Source organism: Thamnophis elegans, chromosome 4 (genome assembly GCF_009769535.1).
Source record: "Thamnophis elegans isolate rThaEle1 chromosome 4, rThaEle1.pri, whole genome shotgun sequence".
NCBI classification, from domain to species: domain Eukaryota; kingdom Metazoa; phylum Chordata; class Lepidosauria; order Squamata; family Colubridae; genus Thamnophis; species Thamnophis elegans.
The window spans coordinates 36252983-36273836 of NC_045544.1; the positions used below are offsets into that span (position 1 = coordinate 36252983).

At 35.8% G+C, this 20854-nt stretch overlaps 1 protein-coding gene across 1 annotated transcript in view; it reads right to left on the bottom strand.

Annotated features, from left to right (window-relative positions):
* FAM184A (family with sequence similarity 184 member A) overlaps positions 1-20854 on the bottom strand; it is a 51346-nt gene that overhangs the window by 15533 nt on the left and 14959 nt on the right. Inside the window, 9 exon segments of the mRNA XM_032215082.1 lie at positions 397-423; positions 426-549; positions 837-1036; positions 8397-8563; positions 9784-9905; positions 10939-11100; positions 12580-12702; positions 16004-16201; positions 17005-17186. Of these exon segments, the coding sequence (XP_032070973.1) occupies positions 397-423; positions 426-549; positions 837-1036; positions 8397-8563; positions 9784-9905; positions 10939-11100; positions 12580-12702; positions 16004-16201; positions 17005-17186 (1305 nt within the window).

Genomic DNA, 20854 nt, shown 5'->3' on the forward strand with positions numbered 1-20854 from the left:
GATTTTAAAGAAGCGATTGGACAGCCATTATCAGAATGGTATAGGATCTCCTACTTGAGCAGAAGGTTGGACTAGAAGACCTCCAAAGTCCCTTCCAACTCTGTTATTCTCTATTCTGTACTCTGTATGTATGTCCTCCAAAACATAGAAAGTTGCCGATGATCTAGGAAGGCTGGTCGATTTCAAAAAGTTTTTACATTGAACGCCACCAAACTCTAAAAACTAGCTTGAAAGTCAAAAAAAACAGCCCATAAGAAGACAATGGCAACCATTTCTGTACTGTTAGCAAAATTAAAGCCAAATTCCTACATTGTTGTGTATCAGGAGAAAATTATATCTGCCCTTCTAAATCAAAGCTTACATTTTAAATTGTGACATGAAAGTACAGTACAGTACCAAGCATTGCTTTCCCTTCGTCTTCCATTCAAAGCGAAGAGTCTGCACTTCCTGCTCCATTTCGATTTTGAAAACATCCATCGCTTGTCTGTGTGCATCTTTCAGTGCTTGAAGTTCTTCTGAATACTTCTGTTGCAAGTGTTCCTCAAGTTCCTATGAGAAGTAAATCAGTATGAGGATATTCTTACAATGAAGCATATAAAATTATGTTTGTTTTTATCTTATGGAATCTTATCTGTAGCTTCCCTATCTTATGCAGTAATTCACTATACTCTGGATGCTATTTAGCAAAGTGTTTGGTTCCAAGACAACTGTAGATGAAATAGGTGAGGGTCTCTTGATGTTCAAAATAAAAATTAATATTTAATTAAATAATGTTCATGTTTCTTTTTTTAATGACCTTTTATTTGAAAATGTGTATATTGCCAACCCCCATTAACACAACACCTTTTGCTCTTGTTCTTTGTTTCTTCCATGCTCTGAAAGGCAAGGATATGTGCTTCTTCATGGACTATGTCTCTGCTGATGCTCTTCCTCAGTTCTTCAATTTCTTGAGTCAGTCTCTGCTGCTCTTGACTAAACTGTGCCTGCAATTGTTGCATTGTGTTCTGAGACTGTGAAAGTTGCATTTCTAGGTTTGCTTTAGCAGAGGATCTAATTCACAGAAAAGCAAAATGACACAGAAATATCAAAATAAAATTCTAATTAAATGTATGCATAGATTTTTTTTAAAAACTAAGATTAATTTTGGAAAAGTACAGAATCTATAAACATGTGACTAGTCCACTAATCAACTGCAATCCGAGTTGCAGTTTGAGATATGAGAGGAAATGTACAATGTACACAGAAATTTTGTATCTTTTTAAACATTGCATCCGTATCTTCTGGCATATGTTGTTCAACACATTTCTTTAGGAAATGTTCGGGTATACATTATAACATGAAACAAACATTTATGATTACAAAAGATAGGAGAACTACTACAAAGATTGCCACTTTGCATTCTATAAACTGCCTCTCCCCAACTGTCCGTGACATGCTCAGATATCTAAAGTCAAGTTTAAAGCACTCAGACAGTTTCTTTTAATATCTAAAGTTTGTTAGTCAGAGTTAGAGAAAGTCTTCTTAAAAGTACAAAAAGATAGCTTCATAAAAATAATAGATGAAAAATCTTCAATACACTTACTTAGGCAGGAATTCTAATGAACTCAATTGGGTTTACAATCTTATTTTTGGATTCTAGAGTAAATTACTAATAATTTCAAAGAAATTAATATTAGACTTTTATATTACCTCTAGAATTGTTTAGGACACTGAAAAAGAATAATCATATATTATATTTAATGTAGTGTACTGCTTAGTGTATTCAAACTATGGACTAAGGACAACCAGCTTCAAATTGCTATTTAGACATGTTGCTCAGTTGACTACATCTGGTATTATCTGACCATGAAATGCACCTCACAAGCATCTCTTTACAGAAAAGCAGTAGAAGTACTATATACAATGCCTTAAACTCTGGAGGAAAAATAATATGTAATCCCCCTAATTTGTAATTCCTATTTCCATATTATGATTTTGTGGCTTAATCCACACCTTTCTATGGTAGATAATTTACTAAAACTCAGTTATAAATTGAGTGATGTGCTAACTATGCACAGTAATGTACAGATCTTACATGGTATTTTCAGGATGGGAAGTTCATATTAGAGATTGAGATTAGGAGAAAATAGTACTGCAGCTGAGATCAGAAGGAAGAGCTATGCTGCTTTTAGATCCAATTGCATTCTTCTATCAAACCACATTACACTACAATAGTATGTAATGTTCCAATATTTACTATAATATCATATTGGTACTACTGTCGCTCTCTGAATAAGTTCACATAAAGTAATTACTAGTAAAGACCACAGGCACTATCACTAGATTCATTCATAGTATATCAGCTTTCAATAGCTTAACTGTAGGGCAAACTGATTAAATTTAGTTCATATGATCAGCGCAAGCATTATACTTCATTGGTCTGTAAATATTTATTATGAAGATCATAATGCCAAATAGTACAAGAGTATTATTTAACACAGATGAACTCACAAATAATTCAGTGAAGGTACAGATACCCTGTATATAGATGAAAGAATTAATACACAAGTTAATTCAGATTTAAGATTTCTATTGTGCTTTCATTTAGAAGATAACATAAATGCTAAATGTATTACACCTGTGCAAAATTTCTGAAGGCACTTCTGTCAAATGTAATAGTGTGAACAAAGAATTCATCATTGAAATGTTGAGGTAGCAGTATTCTCAGGAGGATGTGGGTACTCTAAAGAGTTTGTCTTCACATGTCTGTGCATGCAGAACTGCTTTACTTTATCAGTGGTCCCCAAAGTAGTTTTGTCTGGAGATACCCATAGCACAAAACCATTTTCCTGAGAACACAGCTGCTTCAACACAACAGAGGCTCATTGCTTTGGGCAATGTGAAATTCAAATTACCCCCTTGACCTATTTGTGCAGTAGAAAAGCATTTGTAACAAATTCAGTACCTTCTGTTAGATGTTGGATAAATGTTTGAGTTTCCTTCTACCAAACCATTTTCTTTTATAAAATCTTAGAATTATAGGATCCACTACAGCAGGGGTTCTCAATCTTTTCTCAATCATTGTAACTGAAGTAATTTTCAATATCTATACTGCTGAAATTAGCACAGAGAATGAGATATATGGATTATGACAAATTGATTATATGCCTGTTTCGATGGAACCCTCAGAAACTTAACATTAGAGTATTTCAGACAGAAGATCATCCAGCTTCTACGGCTGGAAACAATTTGAGCTAATGGCTCCTTTGGATTCCTGATTTTTTTTTAAAAAGCCTGTCAAATTGCTACTGTACAATGTATATTATTTAACTGCTGTAGCATTTAGAGTAGTTTATATTGGTAGTCCATCACTATAAGAAAACTGCATGGTAGAACTAGATAGTTTTCTTGAAGCAAGGTGGAAGAACAAAATCTATATATCGTGAACATTTCCAAAGTCAAAAAGCCTGAAGGGTAAAAGGGGTATTAGTCTTGTTTTACTTTTATATTCGCTAGATCTCTGCTATGGAGGCCTTTGAGGAAATGGAATCTCTGGAAATTTTAAAGTTAATATCCCTTTAGTAAATGAATCTTCTGGGAAATTGCCTCCTAAAATCCAAAAAATACCTTGGGATGCAATGCATAGCTATTGTAGAAAGATGTGGCTTTTTAAATGGTAATACTGACAGCTATAGTAAAGGTATACCCTTGCCTAATCTAATGCATTTTCCCCACTATTTGAACGTTGAATTTCCAAACACAACGGAATACTAAAATTGTTCACATTGTTTAACGATGTTCACCACAGGAGCTGTGTTCTACCCAGAACTGAATAAGGCTTTAATAGAAGTCTAATCACACAAATGCCCCATTATTTTCCCCTTTGCCAACGATCCATATTCACTTAGTCATTCCACAGCACTAATCAGGAATTATGCATGAATCATGTTTTTTATAAAATGCCTAATAGCAATGTATTAATGAAAATTACCTACAGTATTACTGTAACAAGCAACATCTTATTCTTAATTAATGTTTTGGTATAAACAGAAATCCCTCATTCTCCCACAAAAAAAAATCACATTCAGCCCCTTTAAATGTAAGGATATACATATTTAATGTGGAATGCAAACATGCATGAAATAAACCATTTAACCAAGAAACAATTTTATAAATTTATTATTCCCTTTGAAAAATGAACAGGAAAAAGGATGACTAAATTTTGTGAAGCTGCATGAAATATTGATATTTGCCCAGAAATATTCCAGTGGTACTGTTATATCTGTGAAAAATGCTTTACTCTCACAAGCTTGGATACCAAATGTTTGCCAATACCTTTAACTCTAATCTTTCTGTAGCTGAATAGATCACATCCTAATAAATTTCTCAAGGCCAGTTTAGGGAGGTAATCGCGTCAAGGAGATTAAACAAATAAGAGAGACTGACAAAAAATAGATATGAAACATGCAATCTATCAAATTAATTTAACTTGGTTAATCGTGTTGATATTTTGAATACAGGTAATCCTTGGCTTATAACAGTTCATTTAGTGACCATTCAAAGTTACAACAGCACTGACAAAAGTGAGTTATGACTATTTTTCACACTTACAACCACTGAAGCATCTCCATGGTTATGTGATCAAAATTCAGATGGTTGGCAGTTTACTCATATTTATGACAGTTTGCAATGTCCCAGCATCACCTTTTGCAACCTTCTGACAGGCAAAATCAATGGGGAAGTCAGATTCATTTAACAACCATGTTACTAACTTAATAACTGCAGGAATTCACTTAACAACTGTCTCACTTAGCAACAGAAACTTTGGGCTGAACTGTGGTCATAAGTTGAGAATTACCTGTACTGACTTGAGTTAGAAATGCATATTTTAATGTTTTTTCTTATATGTTTAACTTAACACTTTAATTTTAAGCCAAAAACAGAAGTGCAAATGTATTTAGTGGCCCAAATTACAAACTAATATTTTGCCATGCTATTGGAATGTTTCTTATGATTTTGGAACAGTATGCTGAAAGTGCTATGGCTTTGAAATGGGCCAATTCCAATTTCCATTTCAAGATCAGATTATTTTTAAAGATCATTTAGAAGTAGGAACAATTGTTCCTAAGTTTCAATCACAATCTTTTTTGTCCTGCTCTAGTCACAGGCATAAACATAACATTAAGAAATGCTATTTTCTTTTTTTCCCAACCTGCAACTCAAACAGTTATTTGCACCACTGATTGAACACATACATGTATCGTAATATTTTTGATTTTTTTTTTTTACCGGAATTGAGCATTCATATGACCTAATACCTTGTTTAAAATTGAAAGGCTGCCACAATAAATTTTCTTGATATGTGTATGCTACTTTTAAATTATAAGTCATCATCTCAAAGTGCAAGCCATGATTATAATCTTCTCAAAAATTACAGCCATGGAGATTGCAATCTTATACCGCCTAATCTCTGAACTCAAAGTTTCTTATTTTTGAAGAAACATCTATAGGATTGCACCAAACAGAAAAAAAATACCAGCAAATCTATGATACTGTAGTTCAAGAGATATTTTGCATTACCAAAAAGTGGCATATTAAAGGAAGTTGCCCGTAAAATATTTGCTACAATAATTGAATATCAGAAGTCCAAGATTTATAATAGTTCATCCATAACTGAGTCGCATTAGTTCATGCTTTATAAAAAGGCTATGTAATTTGCAAATATATTAGCTGTAAGCTTCTTTTCAATATATAGAATGACTGATATCTGATAGCAAATATGAATACAGATATAGTGAAAGCAGGTCACAGATTTTTATGAAAATATGCAATCTCTTTCTATAAATATTTTAATTATTTTATTTCAAAGGGTTAGATTTTAAAGCAACATTGCCCAGTATGCAAGCTGAAAAGTACAGGCATGCCCTTGTATGCTATTACAAACTGTAAGTGCAACTCACTTACATTGCTGATAGATTTATGCAAAGCTTCACCAAGATAGTGCCGCTATGAAGAAAAGATCACAAGAATAAAAGAAATAATTCAGAAATAACTAAGATGGAATAAAAAGGGGCAGTAAAGACAGAACATTCATATTGATATGATAAAGGAAATATGTTGAGAAAAACTAATACAGAACAGTTTTGCTATGGTTTTATAAATCTTATGAACATTTCTAAAAATCTACTTAATAAAAATGTTTTGAATCTAAAGATAAAAATCAGAAATATCTAAATTATTTCAGAATTATATAGTTTCTAAATGAAAGTATTTTATCTTTTAGCCCAAATAGTATTCTGCATAAAATGTAATAAATAATTTCCTGAAAAACTGGCAAATATATTTCTTAGCATATCTGTTTAGATTTTTTTTGGGGGGGGGGAGTTCAGTTACATTTTTCAATACTGAACATATACAATTTTTACTTCTAAATAATTTTGCATCATAATTTACTATTACCAATACCAACTTAATTCATAAATACTTTCTTTCCTTCTTTAAATATGAACTTTACTTTATAATATCTACTCCATAGCAAAATTATACTTGAAAGTTATTATATCCTGCCATTTATTAACAAACTAAAGATGTATTGTCAGCATGTATAAGGGGTACATCACCATATACATTAAATGTAACATGGATATGAGGACCATATTTGTTAAAATTGAATAATGGATAATTTCACTGTTGGATACATGATTCATTCCAGTCATATGTTCTTTCAATCAAATTATTAACAACCTTAAAATGCTTACTGATCTATGATATGATACTTCCTAAATTATTAATTAATGTTTTATTAAAATCACAATTTACAAAGAGATCAGTTCATTATTAAAATTATGTACTAATCAAACTATTATTGTAGCTGCTGAACCAATCTCATAGGAATCGTTAGCTAATAATAAAATTAATTCAGAAAATCTCAGCCATAAAAAAATACTCTAATCCAGAAAAACTAGGAGATCTTGGCAAATGACAAACCTGCTTCCTTTACTGAAAATGAAATCATTTATGACACCATAATTAAGAAGAAGAAACCACAACTACTTGGGGTTAAGTAGGCTGATATATTTCCAGATACATACTTTAAAAACAAGTTCAAACTTTATTCAGTATGGCTGCTCATTTTACTGGACATTCTACAACAATTTTATTTTTTCTTAGTGATGAAAGCATGAATTCTTGCTATTATGCAATTATCTACCAATAGAGTCTTACTTTGTATCGTTGGAAGAATTTCCACTGAATTCAATGGAACAATCCTAGGAATTACTGGGATTGTTCTAAAGGATTTCAGAATTAAAATTATCTTTTGCTATTAATTTCTAAAATGTGTAAATTGAACACACAAATGTACATCCCATATCCTATTTAATCTTAGTGTATACATTATTTCTTGGGATTTTAATTTGTGTTCAGATACCTAGTTATTGTTTTCAGTATCTAGCTATGATACGTAATACTAGTAATGGATGAAGCTAAATTACTTCTTTCAGAAAAAGAAACACAAAAGGTTTCAATTTGAAATTCTTAAAACATCTGACAGAATAAAAAAAGATACATGCTTCCTCCAGTGTCTGCTAGCAGAAGAAATGTGTGCATCAGCTAACAATTACACAGGTAGTTCTTGACTTACAATCATTCATTTAGTAACTATTCAATGTTCAGCATTGAAAAAAGTGACACAATCGTTTTTCACATTTATGACTGTTGCAGCATTCGTATGGTCACATGATCAAAATTTGGATGTTTGGTAACTGACATTTATTTATGACAGTTGCAGTATTCCAGAGTCATGTGATCATCTTTTGTGACCTTTTGATAAAAAAAGTGAATGGGGATGCCAGATTCATTGACAACTATGTTATTAACTTAACAACTACAGTGATTCACTTAACCACTGTGACAAGAAAACCATAAAATAGAGCAAAACTGAGTTAATAACTGTCTTGCTTAGCAATTGAAATTTTGGGCTCAATTGTGGTTATAAGTCAAGGACTATCTGTATTGGAATAAGCTTCAATAAATTTCTTGCTTGTCCTTTACTGTGATTTTTGCATCTCTGTAATTGAATATATTGATTTATTTATCTAGAACCTATTAACTTATTTACTATAGATTTTTTAAAAAAAAATCTGGAATGGTTCCTGCCTGTTTTTTTAAAGTAACATTATACATTGAGCAGAACTGAATGATATCATAACCTTTATAGGCAGCATTCTAGTGTGCTGGTTATATGGCACATTCCTATTTTTAATAATTAATAAAACAATATTGAGTCATATATTCATACAGAGAAATCTACACATTTCATATCAAATTAACAACTATTTTTATCAAATTTTAAGAGAATTAATTTTGCAACAAAAATCTCAATTCAATTAATCTAAAAGTGACATTAATTTATCAACTAATTATTTTGGTTACCTGATCCAAAAGATCTTCTACTTTTTTCTGCCAGCTATCTCTGGCGGCATTTTTTTCTCTCTCCTTTAATTGCAAGAGTTGTGTCATTGCTGACTTTTTATCTTCTTCATGCTGAAGTCTCAATTCTTCTCTAAGCTTTGTACATTCCTGCCTAAAAAAAGAGTCAAAGCTAAAACTTATTCTACTATTTAAAACATTGTAGGAACCTTGTTGAAATGCACAGTCTTGGTCAAAACATTGTTATTAAGCTATAAGTTTGTTCCTTTGAATCAGTTTTTGACTCTTGGTGACTACCTGGACTAGTCCCTACAGTTCTCTTTACAAGATTTTCTAAAGTGGTTTGCCACTACCTTTGGGTTAAGAGAAAGGGAATGACCCAAAGTCATTCAACAGGCTTCATGCCTAAGGCAGGACTAGAACTTAGGGCAGTGATGGCGAACCTATGACACGCGTGTCAGTGCTGACACGCGTAGCCATTTGGGGTGACACGCACAGGATTTCATGCGATTCATCCTCGGCTCCTGCACGGCCGCCGAGGATGAAAGAATCTGTGCTGGAGGAACGGGGGGGGGCGGGACGTGTGATCTCCCCCGCCCACACTCACTTACTGTATCGCCGCCGCCCCTTTCTGAGCGCAGGGGCTGCTGGTAAGGCGTGCGTGCCGTGCGCACACACGTCATCAGTGCGGCGAGGGAGGACCCGCAGGAGAGGAGCGCAGGAACAGTGCGCGCCTCTCTCCAGTCAGGCCGGCACAGAGAGTCTACTCCTGGGACTGTCGGTTACGACCGCACCACACTTATCTCAGTTCACGGCAGGGCTGTGGAGTCTGCTGCTTCCAGCTCCACGTCCTCATCAACATGCCGCTCCGGCCCGCCCCCGCTATGAATATTCATATTCTTCGCCCTCGCGTCACTAGGAATATTCATAGCAGGGGCGGGCTGGAGCGGCATGGTGATGAGGACGTGGAGCTGGAAGCAGCCGACTCCACAGCCCTGGTTCACGGCACCCCAAACAAGTTCAATAATATCAAGGGCAACATACGAAATCGACTGATGAACAAAGAAGTTACTAAGCAGGTATGTTAAATAATTTGTTTTTGGTTTATTAAATACAATTATATATTGCAATTATACATTTTTGTAGTTTAAACTATAAATTGCCCAAAATTATGTTTTTGTCGAAGTGACACACAACGCGAGTTATGCTCGATTTTTTGCCGATTTTTGACACACCACACCAAAAAGGTTGCCCATCACTGACTTAGGGTCTCCTGGTATTTAGCCAGATGCCTTAACTACTGCACTGAATTGGCTCCTTTTTATTAAGATTCACATTTCTTTAAAAGAGAAAATAAATGGAAACAATACTTGCCGAAGATTTTCTGTCCATTTTATTTCCAGGTCACGAGCCATTCTATCGAGTTTTAATTTTTCCTCTTCCCTCATGGTTACAATCATTGCTTCATGATGCTGTCTCTCCTGATTTAATTCCCCCTTAAAATAAAATAAAAATCTATAACAATATTATGCTAAGAAATAACATTAATGCATTTCAAAATGCAGAATTATTAGTATTTTTTCATTAACATGGAAATGTTTAATGTGACTGCCCATTTCAAACAAAGCAAATCTAGGTAGCATACAGCAATTAAATAACACAGAATATAAATAAAATAAAATAAATCATGGTGAATGATAAAATGTAATTGTTACAATGAGACCATTATAGAGGAAAAATAAATATACAAATCGCAGAAAAAGGAAGAATATCAATCATCTAAGAATGTCTCCAGTTCCCAAAGATTCCCAGGCCTGGTGTCATCGTAGATGGCATCCCATCCCAAATGCCAAAATGGCGTAGTCCTAGAAAAAGTAAGACTCTAAAACTATTAAGTCTTGTTGATGTTCAGTTGAAGTCTACCATGTTCCACTCAGTCCTTCACAAGCTCTGGACACTAAGATATTCACCACCTCACTTAATTTGCCAAGGGCAGAGATATATAGTTGGGTATAATCAGCGTACTGATGATATCCCACCCCATGGTCATGGGTGAGCTCACCCATCGGCTTTATGTATATATTAGAAGGGAGATCACAGAATCCTGTCTATAACTGTAAGAACAGTTTTGCAAAATATTGATATGTATATAAGACAGACCTTTACCCACAGCTTAACCACTATCTGACCTATATATGAAAGATACAATACTTGCTAAATAAAGCCTAGTTTGACCAACATCTTAGCAAAACCATTAGCAGAACATGAAAGCAACACTTTCATTTGCTCCTGCCAACTACTGCTAAGGTAGATCTATTGTAAACCCCTAGGTTGCAAACAACTGTATTAGCAAGCATTATTTAATAGAAATATCATATTTTGTCTAACACCCTTCTAATTAGGCTGAAAACCATTATCATATTCAAGAAATAAAATAAAATATATTACTCCATATATGGCATGGAAGGTTATATGACCACCTGAGCTTGCCTAATGGAGTGAATACATATGATAGAATTCTGCATTTACCTCAACATTATACAAGGAGTCAGTGGTTTCTCTTAGTTTTGCCTGGGTTAGTTCTAATTCCTTTTGCAATATTTCTTGGGTTTCTTGGAGGCTAGAAATGTGCCCTTCTGCAGTACTAAGGCCCTGCTCACTTTTTTTTAAGACATCCTGTAGATGCTCCACCTATAATACAGAAAGAAAATAATGATTGTTTATTAAAAAAAGAAATCAGATTTGATGAACGTATATTTAGATTCTCAGAACTTATTTTACATTTTTGGTCTTCACTTAATATATCATTTTAATATACTGAACCCCAAATTAATTAAAAAATTGTTCTTAAAACACGTAAAACAAATGAAGACATAATATATCTCTAACATTCAGTTGTTTTCTTTATCCATTTAGAAAAACTAAATGCATACACATTATGTATGTGTTATATGATGCTGGTAATAAATAACATATTTATTACCAGCATCATACAGTATGCTCTGATAGAAAATACTAGTGAAAAGTTATATCAAAGTCTGAGGGAAGAAATAAGGGAGGGAATAATCCCCACAAAGTAAATCCAACAATAATAGTGCATAGCCAGAAAGTGTATAATATTAACCACATTTGACAGCAGAAATTCATCTGTAATCTATACACATGTGCATATATGTATATGACAGAAATAAAATGTGATTAATATTATCACTTGTAATATTGAATTCCATATATAAAATAGCACTGAATGAGTATCCTATCAGTTTTGTTAGTGATATAAAATTCTAGCACTAAAATAATATATATATATATATATATATATATATATATATATATATATATATCTATATATATATATATATATTTGTAGATTTTCACGGGTATGGTATGCTGGTCTTGTTGTATTTGAGTCTTTTCCGGTGTAAGAATGAGATTGTCTTGGCAATGTTTCAATGAGGTCTCACTCGTCATCTTCAGGTTGGTGTTTTCGGCTTAAAGCGTGGTTTGAGTTGCCGTCTTTCTATAAATCTTGGTGGGGGGGTGTGTGGAGTGCTGGCTTTGTTTCAGTAAGTGGATTGATAGGCTGTGTGGTTGGTAAATTGGTGCTGATTGGTGCTGGCTGTGTGTCTGTTGTTGTTTTGTGTTGTAATGGTGTGGATGGTGGGTGGGGCTCGTTTGTTGACTAGGGCTGGTTTCCAGATGTCTGGTAGGTGGGAGGTATCATCACGTTTATTCAGCCCTAGTCAACAAATGAACCCACCCACCATCCACACCGTTACAACACAAAACAACAACGGACACACAGCCAGCACCAATCAGCACCAATCCACCAATCCTGATACTACCACACAGCTGGGTTTATATATTGGCGTATAACCCAGCCTGAAGATGGCAAGTGAGACCTTGCCGAAATGTTGCCAAGACAATCTCAATCTCAATCTGGGAAAAGACCTGAATACAACAAGAACAGCATACATACACCCGTGAAAATCTACGAAAACACACACACACACAAACACATATGTGTGTGTGTGTGTATGTGTATATGTATATCTACATAGCCAAAAAGAAGCAGAACAGAAGTCTAAAATACCAATTAAGAAAAAAACATTAATTAAACTTAGTTGAATGCACACAGCATTTAGGTAATATGATTATGTTGATTCTTACCTCGTGATTGGAGGAAGTCAATTTGGTTGTCAGTTCTTCCTTTAGGCTTTCCAACTGCTGTCGAAGCTGATTCTTCTCATCTTCAAAACGTTGTTTCTCTTTCTCAAATTGCTGCTCCAGCTCCTTTAAAAAAAAAAACAAGGCAGAAAAATGTTAAGTCTTCTACTGTTTATTGATTATATTCTTCAAAAATATTGCTTAACGATTTATATTCTGTTTTCCTAATCAGTCTCCCATATAATTCAGAAATTGGTTTCAGAGAGCAAATGGATCTAAGGCAGTCCTCTCTAGATAACCTTAAAGCGTAGAAAGATTTTTATTGAGAAAGATAATTCATCAATCAAGTCTACATTATACCTCTGTTGCATAAGGTGTTTCTAGTTTCTTTCTGGATGCAATTCATAGTATTGGTTATCCCCTTTCAGGCTCTGAATGGCACAAGACCAGGCTATTTGCAGGACTATCTCTCTCCCTGGCGGTGCCTGCCTTTTCTACCAAATCAAATAGGGTAGGTGAGCGCCATATCATTTCCCCTAAGTTTTGTCATTTGGTGGACTAGAAAGCATAACATCTCTGTAGAACCTCCTGCCATGTGGAACATCCTCTCTGATGAACTCTAACAGATCCCTAGCCTTCTCTCCTTCTAGAAAGCCTTGAAAAGCTGACTCTTCCCTCAAGGGTGATGGTAGAGTATGGTCAATCTAAATATTGCTATACAGGTAGTCCTTGATTTATGATAACAATTGGAACTAAACTTTCTTAATAAGTCACTTCAGTCATAAGTCAAGTCAGACCCACTTTCATGACAATTTTGATGACAGTTAAGCAAAACCAGGGTTTTTTTGTTGGAAATTGCCCCAAAAATCACAAATCACTATAACATGACCACAGGACACTACAACTGGTTGTAAATTTGAGCCGGTTGCCAAGCATCCCAGCTGAAATCATGTGATCATGGAGGATATGACAGTCATTAATACAAGTATGGATCATAGGTCACTTTTTTCTGAGGCCACCATAACTTTGAACTATTATTAAGTGAATAAGGTCATCAGTCAAAGGTTACTTGCATGGAAAAGGGCTTTTTTATGGGCTACCAGGAATTTTGGTGCTGGTTTCATTACCTCTTTATGCTTTCATTGCTCTTTCCATGAGTTGTCCAGGGTTATGATACACAAGAAGCGTGACCTTATAAATAATTTAAATAATTAAAAAAATCAAGTTTTATAAAAAATATGGGTAACTACTGCCATGTTCATTCAGTTCAGCAATTTCACAGCTGGCACATTAGACCTAATTCTACAGGTAGATGGAGTTGGGCAATCAGGGCAATTGTAACTGCAGCTTAATAAAAGAAGCTGCCAAATCTCTATACTTTATAGTGTTTTCATGTGAAGTACTATGTAGGTAGTAGATAGGTATCTAGTAGATAGCTTATTTAGATTTCCAATTTTTTTTTACAAAACCCCTCATCAAAGTTTCTTCCCTATCCTTAGTTGTGAATTAAGCATTAAATTAATGAGCTACCTATTTTCTCTTTGGATAATAAACATGAAACAGAGAGCCGGAATAAATGGCAGTTAATATGTTTAGAAGTAGAACCATTTTCATGGTGATAGATTTTTTTGATGCCTTGTTTTCTTTATGTAACTAAAATTGGGACAACTTCTGCAGCAATTTTACAAAAGTATAGAAGACAGAAAAGGAAATATTTCAGAAATAAAAGTAGTTTATCTTTGCCAAAGGAAATGAGTATCCTTCCTAAAGAAAGGAAAGCAAATAAGTTTTATAGAAGGAAATTCAAAATAACCATCAGTAACTTGGATGATTTGACCCGATTTCTTCTAGATTATTCTACAATATGACTACAATATTAGGATTAGTCATAAAAGAAGTAAACCTAGGATATACGTTAATGGGGATTTTGGTCTGCATGACATTTTTTCTGTTGAAACAAATGGTCTAGCTAGAGAGAGAAGATGGATGCAAGGGATAGGACCTTTCTATAGTAATTCCTGAGCCCTAAAATTTCTTGTCTATGATGCTATACTCTCAATCCAATCGATTTAATCATAAAATCTGGTTTATTTTAGACTGATTGCTTTTAATGTTAACTTTTAAATTGTTTGACGTATTTTAATTTTTTCAGTGCTACATTTTTATTGTATCTGATTAATATATCTAAATAATATATTATTGAATAAATATAGGTAAAGGTAAAGGTTCCCCTCGCACATATGTGCTAGTTGTTTCCAACTCCTGTCTGAAGACATCTCCGTGGTCATATGGCCGGTATGACTAAACACCGAAGGCGCATGGAACACTGTTATCTTCCTACCAAAGTGGTCCCTATTTTTCTACTTGCATTTTTACATGCTTTTGAACTGCTAGGTTGGCAGAAGCTGGGACAAGTAACGGGAGCTCGCTCCGTTACACGGCACTTGGGATTCGAACCACCAAACTGCTGACCTTTCTGATTGAGAAGCTCAGCGTCTTAGCCATTGAGCCATGGCGTTCCCTTGAATAAATATAATAAACTGTAATTTTGCCTATTTTGTTTTACTTTTAAATTTGATGTGCAGACCAAATGACAAAACTAATGACCAAGAATCTAATTACTTACTACCAATCTGAAGTCCTTCTGGAATTTATAAACAATCCCAATCCATAGTCTTACATGAAACTCCAGTCATCCATAATCATCCATTTATAGGAGCGGTGTAAAAATGTAATTAATCTTTTTAAATATCAGCAATAAAAAAGAGTTGTCTGGGTTATTTAATTGATATTAACAGTCTATTCCCATGATGGCGAACCTAGGAGGCACACAGAGCCATATCTGAGGGCACGCATGCGTGCACTGGCCAGCTGATTTTCTGCCTTCCGGAGGGCAGGGGGAGGCAATTTTTGTCCTCTTCAGGTTTCAGGAAAGCCTTTGGAGTCTGTGGATGGTGAAAAATGGGCATAACTGGCCTACCAGAACTCATTTACGAGCTTCTGGTACGCCTGTTGGGCCGTTTGTTGCCCTCCCCAGGCTTCAGGAGGCTTTCTTGAAGCCTGGGGAGGACGAAAAAAGACCCAACGGGCCTACTGGAAGTCCAGAGGCTTCAGTGAGCCCTGCGTACATGCGCGGGGGGGGTGGGTGCAGGGAGGTTGTGCATGCATGTGCCAGGGGGGATGGCATTGCATTGTGAGTGTGGGTACACATGTGGGCGCTATTAGGAGTGCGTGCACCCTTTTGGCACCCGAGCAGAAAAATAGTTGCCATCACTGGTCTATTCTATCTGACTAAAATAATCTGTGAAGCTAGAAAGTTTCTTGCTGCAAAATATGTGGAACAACTTAAAATCTGCTATTACAATTAAACACAACTCAACATATGTTATTAAAGTAAAACAGGAACAATCATATATATTTCTCTTACCATTTGCAATTTCTTTTTTTCCTTATTAGCATTGTTATGTGCTGCTTCAAGAGCAGTATTATGTTTCCATGCCAACTCCTCCAAAGCCTTGGAATGAGCTTCTTTTATCTGCGTAGTCTCTCCTTCTAGTTTGACTTGCAATTTCATTATCTCCTTTTCATAATATTCTCGTTGTGTTTCCCTTGCTTCATTTACTCTCTTTAATTTAAACAATACAACAGAATCAAAATCAGATAAATGTATTTTGAAAACTATATAGTCTTGAGTTCGTTATATTAAGTTGTCATTGTGGTTTTTTTCCTATGCGTGCAATATCTAATCTATATCATATATATCATTTGTATATTAATGATGTTGGAATGATAAGGCAATCAAGTCTTCAGATTCTTTCCTTCAACTTTCACATAGAAGCTTACTTAATATAGCAGATCTAGATATGAATCTTTATTACACATTTAAGCAGCTAAATGCCCTCAGCTTAAATCAGGATGCAGGCCTTTTGTATTCTCTATTATAAATTTGGACTATTCCCCTGCCTTTTCCACATACTAATGAAATCTTATTTCTCAATAATTCCACCTCTAGTGGAAGGTGGTGATTATTGGTATATCTAGAATTCTTGTCCTCATTAACTGTAACTCCCAAAATATTTCTAACAGCTTGTAGTTTAATCAGCTATGCAATAGCAATTGTATGTTATACCAGATATTAAGATTAAGAAACTGCTAATTAACACCTTGTACAACTAATGCTTACAATAATGAAATAGCATTAATTGTATAATAAGTTGTACAAGCAGTCTTAAAGATACTACTATTGTTCTTATGGACCAAGATCAAAATTGTGTCCTTTCAAGGTATGCAGCTTTTATGCAAGTGGTGACACTTTTGAATATTAAAGTTTTAAAAAAAACATGGAGGCCATTCAAAAAAAGAGAACAAATAGTTTACATATTTACATAATTTCAGTTTTCATTTGTAACCCACCCATGAATATTTTACCTTCTCCAATGTAAGAAGTTGCTGCCTTTGTCTTTCATCCAGACTTTGTGTTTTACTGTGTAACACATTTCTTTCCTCTTCCAATTGAGACAATTTCTCCTTTAATCTAGATTTTTCTGATTCCAAATCAGATATTGTAACTTCCTGGGTCATTTGAGTAGCTTGAAGCATTCCAACATGACCTGTAAAAATGAAATATTAAGTATTTCTGGAATATTAATATTTATACTTGAATGGCTTCTCGTACTGGCCTGGTTCACATAATGTATCAAGCTATAATATGGCTGATTTTGACTTACTGGGTTGTAAGAGTATAGGCACTGAAATTTGTAAACGCAGATGAAAGTTCCAGGTATTGTATGAATCCAGGCATTATTTTATTCAGTGAACAATGGTTATATAGATTTTGGCTTAATCCCATTCATTTTGGGACATATTTGAAACAGAAAATATTTTGGAATGCCCCACTACAATATCATGCAATGTTAGACTTGGCTCATTGACCAGAAGTACAACAGAAGCAAGCTAAAATCTGAAGTAAGGTGACTTTGCTCCTTCCTGTACATATTTTCACGATCTCCTATTGTGATGCTACTTGTTTCATAAAAGAAGTAGTGAAAAAAGCTTCTCATAAAAACAGATGCTTTTAATAAGAATTCATTCTAGGTACAATGCCATCTTATCTAAACCAAAATTACAATCAGGTGTGTAGAAATAAAAATATTTCAGTTCACCTGCCACCCCCCACCTCTAGGAAGCACTTTTATGATGTTATCACATAAACCTTTCATGATTTAAAGTTGAAATATACTATATTTCTCTATATACATTTTCTCTATATACTATATATATATTGCTGTTACTCGCTAAACAAAATTGTGTTAGCTGTATAGGAGACTGAAATGCTTATCTTTATAACATACTGCTTATTTATTAGGCTTCCCATACAATGCAAAACAAATTCTGCTTAAAAAAAACCAAGGTGCTATCAAAAAGACATCCTTTTCTGGTTTGTTATATATCACATTTTAAAAAAAGAAATCAATGTCTATGCCTATAAGATAATTAGAAACAAATTAAGGCACCAAGAATTTTAGTTTCATTTTTAGAAAAAAGATGTCAAAATGACTCTAAATTCTTTCAGAATTTAAGTGTAATGAGGCAGTTATCTTAAGCAGTAGATCCTAGGAAACAGTGGTGAGATACTGAAAGACAGATCTATGGACATTTTGCAGACATTATGAATCATCTGTTTCTTCAACGGAGGTGGAATACAGTCAAAACAAATAAAATAGAGCAGGGATGGCGAACCTTTTTCGGGTGCCAAAAGCACCCGTGTGCGCCCTCCACAATTTAATGCCCTCCCCCGCTGCTGCCCCACACACAGCTTTCTTGGAGTCTGGGGAGGGTGAAAATGGCCTCCCCATCCCCCCCTGGAGGCCCTCTAGAGGCCAGAAATGGCCCGTTTTCCGACTTCCAGTGGGCCCTTTAGTTTGTTTTTCACCCTCCCCAGACTCCACAGGCTTTCTAGGAGCCTGGAGAGAGCAAAAAACCGTGGCACGACTTAACCGCAAACATCAAAAGCGTGCCGACAAAACCGCGGCGCTAAAACCGCGATGTCAAAAGCGCGCCGACAACAGCGCGCCAACAACAGCGCACCGACAACAGCGCGCTGACAGAAGCGCGATTTAAGTTAAGGTAAGGTTTAGGGTTAGGTTTAGGGTTAGGGTTATTTTTAGGGTTATGTTACAGCATGCTTCTGTCGGCGCGCTGTTGTCAGCGCGCTTCAGCGCTCATTCGTCTCCACGGTTTTGAAGGCGCGCTTTAATCACACACGCTTTTGTCATACGCGCATTTGTGGTGGAACCCAAAAAACAGCCTCCCCTGCCCCTTGGAGGCCAGAAATGACCCATTTTTTGACTTCTGGTGGGCCCAGTAGGTCCGTTTTTTACTCTCCCCATGCTTCAGAGACTTTCTAAGAGCCTGGGGAGGGCAAAAATGGCCCAACACATAAACCGGAAGTTCAGGAATGGACTTCCGAGTTGCCTTTTGGGCTGTTTTTCTCCCTCTGAAACCTGGCATACGTGCCATAGGTTCACCATCACGGAAATAGAAAAACTGCCAATTTACTATATTAAAGATAAAAGTAAAGGATCCTTTACTCAATCACTTAAGACAAAGGTTGAAAACTTGTGGTCCTTCACATATTAATAATATCCACAATCCACCAGATCTAGCTTTGTTAGCTGGAACAGTATCCAACGTCAACAAATATTAGCTGAATGATGCGCAGAGGTAATAACGAACAAAACATTACAACGTGTGACTACAGCAAAATTTACAATGAACCTTATAGTCTTTCACATAAAAAGATACATGTGGAATAGTTAATTAGAATGAAACATGGTATATCATGTACAAAATAACAGATATCCAAAATCCAACCAGTTTAAAAAACAGAACTAGGCCATTGTAATAGTCAGATGATAAATACTGTCATAATTATTTCAATGTGGATATTTTGGACTCTTTAAATATTCATTTTTGCATGTTATATATAAATTAACTACCATATTTTTTGGAGTATAAGACGCACCAAGGTTTTGAAGAGGCAATTTTTTTTAAAAAGTAGGCAGGCAGGCAGGTAGGTAGGTAGGTAGAGCGAAAGGGAGGGAGGGAGGGAGAGAGAGAGGGAGAGAGAGGGAGAGAGAGAGAGAGAGAGAGAGAGAGAGAGAGGGAGAGAGAGATAGTAGGTAAATGTTGTGGCCCAGCGAGGGGCCCTGAGTCGGCTCTGGAGGATGTGGAGGACCCTGGACAGGGTTCCGACTCCAAGCAGGGCGAAGAGAGGCTGGTTGGCCACTAGGAGGCACCTGAGCCTTGGACCAGTGGGGAGGAGACAAGGGAGAGTGAAGCGGAGGCCAGCAGTGAGAAGAGCTACTAGGCGTCAGGAACAATTACGCAATTACAGGAGGTGATTGTACTCAGCTGGTGGTCATTAGGCTCCTCTCCAGACTATAAAAAGCTACTTGTGCACAGGGCCCTCTTTGCAGAAGTCAATGCAGGATTGAATGTTGGAGGACAGTACTGGGAGCTTGGCAAGCTGGATTGCTGCCAAGACTTATCTGTGTTTATTGCTGCCTGAGTTTGTCTGAGTTGCTGCCAAGGTCCTTATCTGTTTGTTTTGCTTGGCTTTCAGCCACCGAGGTTTTGGTGTCTTGTTATTAAAGGACATTCCATTTAAACTTGTCTCGGCATTCGTTACTGGACGGAGGAGGGGGTCAGAACAGGTAGATAAGGAGAGAGTGTAGGTAGGCAGAGGGATAGAGAGAGAAATAGAAAGAGAGAGAGTAGGCAGGTAGGTAGAGGAAGAGAGAGAGAAATACAGTAGGTAGGTAGGGAGAGAGAGCAGGTAGGTAGGTAGGTAGGTAGAGGGATAGAGAGAGAGAAATAGAGAGAGAGAGATACAGTAGATAGGTAGGGAGAGAGAGGGGGTAGGTAGGTAGATAGAGGGAGAGGGGGAGAGAGAGAAATACAGTAGGTAGGTAGGGAGAGGGAGAGTAGGAGGTAGGTAGGTAGAGATAGAGAGAGAAAAATGAAAGAGAGAGAGAGATATATATATACAGTAGATAGGTAGGGAGAGAGGGTAGGTAGGTAGGTAGGTAGATGTTTCAAGGTGTACTTATCCATGTGCCGGAGAAGGAAATTGCTGACAATCTGCAGCACCTAACTTTGTTCCTGCTGGCACAGCATTTGATCCAAGTAATTCTCATTAATCAGTTAAAGAGCTTTCCAAAAGGAAAAATAAAGTTTTTGCACTTTGCAAACCTCCCCAAAACGGTCCTTTTTTTCA